The sequence below is a fragment of the Elephas maximus genome, chromosome 6, assembly GCF_024166365.1.
Source record: "Elephas maximus indicus isolate mEleMax1 chromosome 6, mEleMax1 primary haplotype, whole genome shotgun sequence".
NCBI lineage: Eukaryota > Metazoa > Chordata > Mammalia > Proboscidea > Elephantidae > Elephas > Elephas maximus.
Window position 1 is genome coordinate 140,010,917 of NC_064824.1, and position 12,517 is coordinate 140,023,433.

General features: G+C 41.6%; 1 protein-coding gene across 1 annotated transcript in view; it reads left to right on the forward strand.

Annotated features, from left to right (window-relative positions):
• Window positions 1-6,423: 6,423 nt before the first annotated feature.
• RAMP1 (receptor activity modifying protein 1) overlaps window positions 6,424-12,517 on the forward strand; it is a 55,422-nt gene continuing 49,328 nt past the window's right edge. The window contains exon 1 of the mRNA XM_049888862.1: window positions 6,424-6,479. Within this exon, the coding sequence (XP_049744819.1) occupies window positions 6,424-6,479 (56 nt within the window). The remainder of the gene's footprint in view (window positions 6,480-12,517) is intronic.

A 12,517-nucleotide genomic window follows, 5' to 3' on the forward strand; every position in this document is an offset into this window, starting at 1 on the left:
GAATAAAAGAAGAAATAAAGAGGTATGCTGATGATATTCTTTTATATTTAAATAATACTTAAAAAGCTATTGATTTTATTTTCACATAAAAATAATTATTTTTTTAATACCACTGTATTATTTAAGTATTAATGTTAAACAAATTACCCCAAACTGAATGGTTTAAATAACAAACATGTATTATCTAACAGTTTCTGTGGGTCAGGATTCAGGAGAGCCTTAGCTGAGGAATTTTAGCTCAGGGTCTCTCACGATGTTGGCCTGGGCTGTAGTCATCCAAAGGCTAGACTGAGGGTCTCCTTCTGAGATGCCTCACTTATGTGGCTCTGGGCAGGACACTTCATAGTGTTGCTTCAGTGTATTTGGATTGTGGCAGCTGGCTTCCCCCAGAGCAAGAGACACCAGAGAGAGAAAGCAAGATGGAAGCTTCTAAGCCTTTTGTGATGGGCCCTCAAGAGTCACACCTCTTCATTTCTGCCACATTCTATTCATTAGATGTGAGTCATTATGTGCAGAGGGGGGTGTCAAAGAATTTGTGCATATATTTTAAAATTACCATGTACAAACATAAAATCCATTTTTTTTTTTTTTTTTACAAACTGGTGAGTGGACCATCTGTCTCCAGGTCTAGCTGTCTAGGTGATTCAGACTTTCCATGGGGAACAACTAGAAAAGCTAAATAAAATATAAAAGACATCTCCTTGAAGGCATTGGAGAGCTGACAAGATAAGCAATAAGTTACTAGGCCAGGGTTCAGAGAAGATGAGTCTTAGGGAATTACACCCAGCTGGGGTCACTTTTTCTCTGGTATTATTTGTAGAGGGTCTGGGAGGAGTTTGAGGGACCTTTCTGATAGCTTCCCAGCCAGGGGCATGGGAATAGAAAGCCCTGGCTTCCCAAGAGGGCATAGGACCTTGGTGAACTCCCACCACTGGGGCTGGGGCCGCAAAGGCCTATGCTGTAGGAGTAAACTTGAACCAAAAGTAGATAGTTTCTCAGAGACATTGTAACTCAGCTTCACATTTTATTCCCTCAATTGGATTGAGACTGTTACTAGTCCTGCCAGATACCTGGAAGAAATGAAGGTAAGAATTCTCTAGAAGTAATAGTATTTTAGGTCTCAGATTATTTCTACCAGTAATTCTGCAAAAACAAGTTTATAAATAAGAATATACAATCAAAAGTAACTAATAGTAAAGGAAATAAGACCACATAGGTGAAACCAGCCCTAGATAATAGAAACTGATTCACGGGGACTCCAAATCTGTAAGTTATCAGACGTACTCAAAAAAAAAAAAAAAATGCATGCTTGTATGTGATAAAGTATTTGCAAAAGTAGCCGTAATTATTCCCCTTCTTTATCCGTACTCCTTTGCATTGTGACTTTACAGTTCTTTTCGTGAAGAAGTGGAGTCTGTTGTCCTACTTCTTTGAATCTGGGGTGGCCTCTTGACTTGCTTTAACAATTTATGCCACTTCCAAGCCTAATCCTCAAGAGGCCTTGCTCACTCTGCTCTCCCTTGGACTTTGCCATCACTGCGTGAAGAAGCCCGGACAGCTTGCTAGAAGACAGGAGGCTGTGTGAAGAATAGCCAAGGATTCCAGCCAACTGATCCCAAACCCAGCCTGGATCAGCAGGTCCACCTATCCCACCTGGCAGTGAACCACAGATACATGAGTGAGTCAGCCATGATGAAGAGAATTGCCCAGATCAGACCAGCCCAGAGGGCTAACTGGCAGGATTATAGACTAAATAAACGGTGGTTGTTTTAAGCTACTAAGTTTTGAAGGTAGCTTGTTACACAGCAAAAGCTATGTGATTCAAATATATTATGTTCAAGGAGACAAAGGATTGAGAGTTTTAGTAGGGAACTGAAAATGTTTTTTAAAATGGAAATAACCTTAATGAGGAATAAAATAACTAAATTTCAGAACTCAGTTAAGAAATACCTCACAACATGCATGAATCTGGAGGGCATTACAGTGAGTGAAGTAAAAGGACAAATATTATATGAGACCAGTATTACGAGAACTCAAGAAAAGACTTATACACAGAAAAGAACATTCTTTGATGGCTGTGAGGGTGCAGAGGAAGGGGAAGGGGAAATCGCTAACTAGATAATAGACAAGCGTCAACTTTGGTGAAGGGAAAGACCGCACACAATAGGCAGCACAACTGGACCAAAGCAAAAGCATAGAAGTTTCCTAGACACATCCAGACACCTTGAGGAGCAGAGCTGCTGGGGACCATGGTCTCAGGACATCTAGATTAATTGGCGTAACATAGTTCATAAAGAAAACATTCTACATTCCATTTTGGTTAGTGTTATCTGGGGTCCTAAAAGCTTGCAAATGGCCATATAAGATAAATCTATTGGTCCCATCCAGTCCAGAGCAAAGGACAATGAAGAAAACCAAACACACAAGGAAAATACTAGGACAGACGATGAAAGGACCACATGAACCAGAGACTCCATCAGCCTGAGCCCAGAAGAACTAGATGGTGCCCAGCTACCACCACTGACCGCTCTGACAGGGACCACAACAGCAGGTCCCAGACAGAGTGGGAGAAAAATGTAGAACAGAATTCAAATTCATGAAAAAAGACCAGACTTACTGGTCTGACAGACTGGAGGGACCCCCAAGACCATGGCCCTTGGGTGCTCTGCTAACTCAGAACTGAAACCACTCCCAAAGCCAACTTTTCAAACGAAAATTAGACAGGCCTATAAAACAATAAGACGTGAGGAACGTGCTTCTTAATTCAATCACATATGCAAGACCACTGGCAACTCCTACTCAGAAATAAGACAAGAAGGCATGAAGGGACAGGAAGTGGACAAATGGACATGGAGAACCCAGGTGGAAAGGGGACAGTGTGCTGTCGCATTGTGAGGATTACAGCCAATGTCACAAAATAAAATGTATGTGAATTTTTGAATGAGAAATTAACGTTAGCTGTAAACTTGCACCTAAATCATAACTTAAAAAAAAGGAACTATACACCTGGACCTCAACAGATGGAATACACAGGAATCAAATCAACTGCATCTGTGGAAAGAGATGATGGAAAACCTCAACGTCATCAGTCAGAACAAGGCAAGGGACTGACTGTGGAACAGACCATCAATTGCTCATGTGCAAGTTCAAGTTGAAACTGAAAAAAATTAGAAAAAGTTCACAAGAGCCAAAGTACAACCTTGAGCATATTCCACCTGAATTTAGAGACTATCTCAAGAATAGATTCGACTTATTGAACACTAATGATCGAAGACCAGATGAGCTGTGAAAGGACATCATACATGAAAAAGGCAAGAGGTCATTAAAAAGACAGGAAAGAAAGAAAAGACCTAAGTGGATGTCAGGCAGTCTGAAGCTTACTCTTGAATGTCAAGTAGCTAAGGAAGGAATGAAGTAAAACAGCTGAACAGAAGATTTCAAAGGGTGGTTCAAGAGGACAAAATATTATAATGACATGTGCAAAGACCTGGAGATAGAAAACCAAAAGGGAAGAACATACTCAGCATTTCTCAAGCTGAAAGAACTGAAGAAAAAATTTCAGACCTTTAGTTGCAATATTGAAGGATTCTAAGGGCAAAATATTAAACAACACAGGAAGCATCAGAAAAAGGGATGCACAGAGTCATTATGCCAAAAAGGATTGGTTGACGTTCAACCATTTCGGGAGGTAACACATGATTAGGAACCGATGGTACTGAAGGAAGAAGTCCAGGCTACACTGAACGCATTGGCAAAAAAACAAGGCTCCAGGAATTGACAGAGTACCAATTTTGATGTTTCAACAAATGGATGCAGCACTGGAAGTGCTCACTCGTCTATGCCAAGAAATTTGGAAGACAGCTAACTGACCAACTGACTGGAAGAGATCCATATTTATGCCTATAACCAAGAAAGGTAATCGCACCGAATGCAGAAATTATCAAGCAATATCATTAATATCACATGCAAGTAAAATTTTGCTGAAGATCATTCAAAAGTGGCTGCAGCAGTATATCGACAAGAACTGCCAGAAATTCAGGCCAGATTCAGAAGAGGACGTGGAACCAGGGATATCATTGCTGATGTCAGCTGGATCCTGGCTGAAAGCAGAGACTACCAGGAAGATGTTTACATGTGTTTTATTGACTATGCAAAGGCATTCAACTGTGTGGATCATAACAAATTATGGGTAACATTACAAAGAATGAGAATTCCAGAACACTTAATTGTGCTCATGAGGAACCTGGACTCTGAAGAATGGGGCATCAGGATTGGAGGAAGATTCATTAACAGCCTGTGTTATGCAGATGACACAATCTTGTTTGCTGAAAGCGAAGAGAACTTGAAGAACTTACTGGTGAAAATCAAAGACTACAGCCTTCAGTATGGATTACACCTTAACATAAAAATCCTCATAACTGGACCAATAAGCAACATCATGATGAATGGAGAAAATATTCAAGTTATTAAGAATTTCATTTTACTTGGATCCACCATCAATGCCCACGGAAGCAGGAGTCAAGAAAGCAAATGATGCATTGCATTGGGCAAATCTGCCGCAAACGACCTCTTTAAAGTGTTAAAAAGCAAAGATGTCACTTTGAGGACTAAGGTGCACCCAGCCCAAGCTGTGATATTTTCAATCACCTCATTTACATGTGAAAGCTGGACAGTGAATAAGGAAGAACGGAAAAGAATTGACGCCTTTGAATATATGGTGTTTGAGAAGAATGTTGAATATACTAGGGACTGCCAGAAGAATGAACAAATCTGTCTTGGAAGAAGTACAGCCAGAATGCTCCTTAGAAGCAAGGATGGCGAGACTTCATCTCACGTACTTTGGACGTGTTATCACGAGTAAACAGTCTCTGATGAAGGACATCGTGGCTGATAAAATAGAGGGTCAGCAAAAGAGGGGAAGACCCTCCGTGAAATGGATTCACACAGTGGCTGCAACAATGAGCTCAAACAGCAGTCTTTGTGAGGATGGTGCAGAACCAGGCAGTGTTTCGTACTATTACATAGTGTTGCTATGAGTCGGAGACAACGGCACCTAATAACTACGTACGAATGTACATTCACACACAGTCACCAAACTTTAACAACAGTGGAGTGTAAGTTGAGGAAGGATTAAGTACAGTTGCTGGTCTAAGTACCTTGCAGTTTAGGGAAGGAGTAAAAAGGACTATATTGAGAACCCCAGGACCATCTCCAGGTTCGACGAATCACTAGGAGTGCACATAAGACTCGGCAGGTAGCTGTGCACGTGGCTGATTTAGTATAGCCAGCAGGGATGTAGTAACATCAGCAAAGGGAGAGGCACGTGGGGTGAGGTCCAGGAGAAACTGGGCACAGACTTCAAAGAGTCCTTTTCCAGGGGAGTCAGGTGTGCTAATTCCTCCAGGTGTGACATCCTGTGTGAGATGTAGCCTGCCAGGGAAGCTCCTTAGAGACCCAATGCCCAAAGCATTATTGGGGACGGTCCTGTGGGCACCCTCTGGCTAGCACATACCACAACTTCAGAGAGCTGGTGTTCAGCCTGCTGCGTTAACCAGTGAATACCAGAGTTTGGTGAGCAGAAGGGGCATGTTGTGATATCTGGGGTGAACACGAAAAGAACAATTAAAAACCTGTAACTCCCATGGTAATGTAGTGGCTGGGGGAGAATGGGGTTGTAAAAAATACTGCAAAAGTAGATAATAAAGAAGAATAAATTGATATAGGCAAGACAAATTATGGAAACTGAGTTACATCAGTCATTAAATATAGACACAAATGAGCTAAATTTCCTATTAAGGGCTGACATTGTCGGATTGGCTTTTTAAAACCATTTATAAAGTTTCTATAGACACAGCTAAAACATTAGGATATCAAAAGATAAAAAGGATCGGAAAAGAGATAACCATACTACATTAATGTCAGACCAAGGAGATGCCAAAATAAAATTACTAACCGAAGAAGAAATACAAAATTCCCAGAAATACATAACAGTGCCCGATTCACATACATGTAATAACACCCCTTGAAAACACGCAAAGCAAATGCCTCGGAAGTGCCAGGAGAACTGGACAAGCCTGCGGCATAACGAGGGATTTTTTCTAGGTGATGGAGGAAGCAGATGAAAAAATGAGTAATGCTGTAGATCTGAAGAACCCAAATAAACCTTGACTTACTGGACATGAAACAGTGCATACAACAGCTGCAAAATAAAGTCTCTTCACATGACCGGAAATATGTACAAAATCTGGCCATATGCTGGATTATAAAGCAAGCCTCAAATACCAAAGGATTGAAAAAAGACTGTTGAAATAATGAATAATGAGAAGATAAATAGAAAATCTCCACACTTGGAAATAAATGTCTAAATAACCAATGAGTCAAAGAACTCGTCATGAAAAGTACACCATGCGGTAGTGGGTGATGATGGAAGTTCTCCACACCAAGGTTTATGTGCTGCAGCGCCGTGCGTTCAGTGCTGAGTGAGAAGGAGAACTTAAAATGTGCATACGGTGAAGACCAGTGAGCGAAGTGTATCACTCAAGACATTGGCGGGTTCTTACCACCATGACAGTCAGGTTTTTTTCCTTTTAGAACAGCCCAGGTAGCTCTCTGTGTGTATGCTACCTGATGGTCTGTTTCTGTCGCTGACCCGGTGATAGAGTTTGATGAAAAGCTGGTGAAATGGCTACGAGAGGAGGGGCGTAGGGGTGGAGGCAAAACCCCTAGGAATGAAACTTAGTTTTGGCTTTGGAAGCTAAACTCTATGCATGTGCAAATATAAAATTAAACCAAAAAAGAAAAAAAGCAGCCCTAAAAATGGAAAAACTAAAATGAATGAAACAAACTACATTAATTTGGTGACATAACCACATAAGATTATGAAGGAGTCGTGATTGAGGATTAGAGTTGAATGCTGTGACGCTCGTATCGATGATAAATGAGTTAATGATTAGTGGTATGGTGTAGTCATAAATGAATATATGCTATTCTGAAGTATTGGGTTTAGCATAATCGACACACATTTTATTGTTGATTTCTCTTCTCTTTTTGACCCCATAGACTTTCCTCGGAAAACGTGAATGCCCTCCTCCAGAGAATGTCCTACAGCATTAGGAAAACGTTGTGGTAATAGTGAGATGATGTAACTAACAGCTTCTATAAAAGGACTTAACTGTTTATATAATGATCTGGTTTTTAGCCCTCCCTTAAAATCTAGCGACTGCTGTTTCTACACTCTAAAGACCTCTCTGTAAAATTAAAAAAGAACTTGAGTAAGTTTATAAACCTCGATTTCAGACTTGTTACTTAGAGACTTTAAGCTGCATATTTTTGGGTAAGAAAAAAAAAGGAATGGTATCCATTAAAAAAAAAACTTGTTAAATCAACGTATTAAAATATTGCCTAAGAGAAGATTGTTACTGTTTCAGAGTTTGTTAAATGACTTACAAAGATGAAAAATGTACTGTCCGTGAAGTTTGTGCCTTCGTTGTAGTTTCAGTTGTCTAAAAGACTCCTATGTTGGACCACAGGATAATAGATAAATAAACCGAATCTCTAGATGGAAGACATTTTAGAACTTGTGTACCCTTGATCTTCCAAGAACAGTAAATTGCCACTGTGACACATTTAACGTGTTAATGACCTCAGCAGTAAAACACTCAGTTGTATCTCCCCGGTTTTCTCTGGGCAGAGTGAACCCAGGCACACTTTGGTAAAGTACTTAAATGTTCAGCATATTGCTTGTATTATGTTAGGGTGTAAATTGGAACAGTTTTTAAAGCCTAACGTTTTTGCCTTACCTGACAACAATATGGAATAAAGAGTCCTTTACTTGCTTACCTTCTTAAAGTAACATACTGTTCAAAGTTGCATTTTACTAATAGTAAGGTTAACATGTCAGTATGCTTTCCTCCTTCAAATATTAAAATGCTTAGAGCATTCAATATTCAGTTGGTGTCACTTAACTGAAAATTACCCATTTAAACCTTTATATTTGATGTATTTGCATTTAATAAAGGCAGCTAACTCTGGTACCACGGTGCATTTAATAACTTTATGCAGATGTGGTAGTATTTTACAAGTGTGAATTAAAACTTACCAATACCTACGGGAAATACACACGGGAGGTAGGGCTAGAAACCCAGCTACTGGTTTTCCAGATTTTTCTTTTATGAAATTTCTGAAAATAAAGTTATATTTCATGTATTAATTTGTCTCAGTTATTACCATATCTACCCTGAGTATCTACCAGGAATTGGGTTACAGAAAGTAAAATATAATTTAAAGGACCCCTATTAAATAAATGACAGTCATTCGTTTTGGCCATATATCAAATTCGTAGAAACCCAGAGTTATGAATATTTTCATTGTGTGTTACATTATGTGGTTGTTTATATGAGAAGGCCACATTCAGAGTTCATGTCAACTGAAGCTACAACGTGGAATAGATGTTATCCTCAACGTGCTAGCTGCAGGTAGGAACGTGTGTCCAGTCATTTGTTTCTGAAAGGATTTGATGAAGTACAACTCCGTCTTAGAAAAAAACATTGAGACCACACTGCTGCATTTGATATAGAAATTTTATTTGAAATAACTTTCAGGTACTGGGAAATAAAGAAGTTCTTGTCCAAAGGTTTAAACACAGAAGAAAACATTCTCTGATGGTTACAAGGGTGGGAAGGGAGGGGAAAGAGAATCCACGAATTAGATAGCAGACAAGAATCAGCTGAAGGGAAGGACAACACAATACAGGGGCAGTCAGCACAAGTGGACCAAAGCAAAAGCATGGGAGTGTCCTGAGCACAACCAAATACTTTCAGGGACAGAGTAGCCAGGCTGGGGCCTGGGGACCGTAGTTTCAGGGGACTCCAAGGTCAGTTGGCATAACGAAGTTTATTAAGAAAATGTCATGCATCTGACTTTGGTGCACGGTGCTTGCAAGCGACCATCTAAGATGCACCAATTGGTCCCAACCCACTTCAAGCAAAGGACAATGAAGAACACTGAAGACTCAAGGAAAATATTAGCCTAAGAGATAAAAGGTCCACATAAACCTGGGACTCCATCAGCCTGAGACCAGAAGAACTAAATGGTGCCTGGCTATCACCAGTGACCATCCTCACAGGGAACACAGCAGAGGGTCCCAGACAGAGTGGGAGAAAAGTGCAGAGCAGAACTCAAATTTTCATAAAAAGACCGGACATAATGGTCTGAACCTATGGCCCCAGACTCTGTTAACCCAGAACTAAAGCCTTTCCTGAAGCCCACTCTTCAGGCAAGGATTAGACCAGACTATAGAAGATAAAATAATACTTGTGAAGAGTGTGCTTCTTAGTTGAATCAGATACACGAGACCCAGAGGCAGGATGAGAAGGCAGAAAGGGACAGGAACTGGTTGAATGGACACAAGAAAACGGGAGTGTGCTGTCACATTGTAGGGATTGCCGTTAATGTCACGTGACAATATGCGTATAAATTTTTGTACAAGAAATTAACTTGAGCTGTAAACTCTCAGCTAAAGCACAATAGAATGTATATATGTAAAGAAGTTCTTGTCTCCCCAAACTAAAGGTACCGGCATCTTTTGGAGATCAAAGGGCTGAAAGGGCTTTTCCTCCTACAACCAGTGAATTGGTAGCTGTTACTCAGCTTCCCGTTTAACATTTATTGAACAATATCATTCATATCATCCAAGTAAAATTCTGCTGAAAATTACTCAAAAGCTGCTGCTGCAGCAGTACATTGACAGCTGCCAGAAACTCAGGCCAGATTCCAAAGAGGACGTGGCACCAGGGATGTCATTGCTGATGTCGGATGGATCCTGGCTGAAAGCAGAGACTATCGGATAGGTGTTTACCTGCGTTTCATTGACTATGCAAAGGTATGTGACTGTGTGGATCGTAACAAATTGTGGATAACATTGTGAAGAATGGGAATTCCAGAACACTTAATTGTGCTCGTGAGGAACCTGTGCTTAAATCGAGAGGCAGTCATTCGAACAGAACAAAGGGATACTACAGGGTTTAAAGTCAGGAGAGGTGTGTGACAGGGTTGTATCCTTTCACCATAGAGATTTCACTTTACTACTTTTTCAGTGTTGGCCGTTGTTACTTATTATCAAGTATATACCTGGCACATAGTAAGATGTTTAATAAGTATTAGCTCTTTGTGGTAGGCAGAATAATGGCCCTCCATGTCCATGTTCTCGTCCCCAGAACCTGTGACTGTGTTACATGGCAAAGGGGACTTAGCTTGCAGGTGCAATTTAAGGTGGCCTTGAGATGGGAAGATAATCCTGGATTATCTGGGTCGGCCCAGTCTAATCACGTGAGTCTTTAAAAGCGGAAGAGAAGCTAGAAGAGAAAACCAGGGAGATGGCATCATGGAAAGTACTCGATCCCATGTTGCTGCTTCAAGATGGAGGAAGAGGGCCATGAACCAAGGCATGCCGGCAGACTTTAAAGAAGCTGAGAACAGATCCTGTCCCAGAACCTCCAGAAGGGACACAGCAGCCCTGCCAGCTCCGGCGCTGGGCTTCTGACCCACAGAAGTGTAGCAGTAAACTGGTGGTGTATTACAGCCACCAAGATTGTGGTAATTGGCTAGTCAGCAACAGAAAACTAGTACGGCTGTAACTGTGACCACTAGAAAGCTGTCGGAAACAAGATGGTTTGCAGGGTCTGTATCTTTGCCTGGATTTTGACTCTTGGGGGGAGAACAATAATGTATGAGCTATGAATGTTATATAAACCCCAGTTGCTCACTTACATGGAACTTGCGTTATTGCTACGTGCCATCGGGTCGTTTACAACTCATAGCGGCCCTGTGTACAACAGTCATTGCTGTGTCTGAGCCCATTGTTGCAGCCACGGTGTCAGTCCATCTTCTTGAGGGTCTTCCTCGTTTTCTCTGACCCTCTACTTTACCAAGCATGATGTCCTTATTCAGGGACTGGTCCCTCCTGATAACATGTCCACAGTACGGGAGGCAAAGTCCCGCCATCCTTGCTTCTAAGGAGCATCCTGGCTGTACTTCTTCCAAGACAGATTTGTGCGTTCTTCTGGCAGCCCACGGTGTATTCAATATTCTTCACCAACACCACAATTCAAAGGCGTCAGTTCTTTGGTCTTCATTACTCCTTGTCCAGCTTTCGCATGCGTATGAGGCAACTGAAAACACCGTGGCTTGGGTCAGGCCCGCCTTAGTCCTCAAGGTGACCTTTTTGCTTTTTAACACTTTAAAAGAGGTCTTTTGCAGCAGAATTGCCCAATGCAACGTGTCGTTTGATTTCTTGACTGCTGCTTATGATGCCTTAATAACACGGTAGTCGGGGTGATAAAATAGTCAACTGACAGATCAGAGAATGTCCTTTATTTACACAGTGGAACCTGTGAGAGAACTTGCCTGCCCTGGTTTTCCGGGTCTCACAAGTTGTCCACCGTCAACAGGGTACAGTCAGTCTTATCACTTCTACCGTTCCTTTCAGTCAAAAGTATTTGGGTTTTCCTTCTGTGACAGGCATCTGCCTTACACAGGTTCTGGCTTTGCAGGCATTACTGTACTGTGAGCACTGACTGCTGTAAATGGCTTTCGCTTTGACTGCCAGGCAGCTGAGAGCCAACTTGTTCCTCTTGAATAGCGTAGTGTTTCGGAATGCAAGCTCTGAAGCCAGGTTTTCTAGATTCAAACTCCTGTTCCGCTTTTGTTCGCCATGTTTAGCCTTGCACAAGCTGTGTAAGTTCCCTGTGCCTCAGTTGCTTGGTCTGTAAAATGGAGATAAGTATCCACCGTGAGAGGATGCAGTAAAGCCATGCAGTGAGCACAGTGGTTGGTGCAGGGTAACAGCCGCCTGCCTCCACTGCAGCACCCTCAGCCAGCCGCGTGCAGTTACGCCACCTCTGTGTAGTGACCACCCTGACTCTAGGGTAGTGTCCTATTACTGGACTTCCATTCTACTGCATTTCTGTTTCTCTCCTGAGAATTTCTGTAACCTGCCTTAATACTACTTGGAATAAGGCAGGCTATTAGTATGTTAGTCTGGGGCACTTGATTACAAATGACAGAGAGACAACTCAAACTAGCTGAAGCACAAAGAAATGAAAACTACTTACATAAGTAAAAACTCCAGAAATGAATTCAGGTGTAGCTAGGTAGATCTGCTTTCTTCTGGGTTGGCATCGGTCTGTCCACACATGAGGGCAAAAATGGCTACCAGCTGGTCTAGCTAGGCTTATATAATTTACAAATTTGAAGTGTTAAAAATCCTAGAAAAAAAGGCACATTTCCTTATTGCTTTTGGGTGTTGTCGAGTTGGTTCCGACTTACAGTGACCCTCTGTACAACAGAATGAAACACTGCCCAGTCCTGCTCCATCCTCATGATCATTGTTTTGCTTGAGCCCGTTGTTGGCAGCCACTGCATCGATCCATCACATTGAGGGTCTTCCTCTTTTTCACTGACCCTCTACTTTACCAAGCATGATGTCCTTCTCCAGAGACTGGTCCCTCCTGATAACATG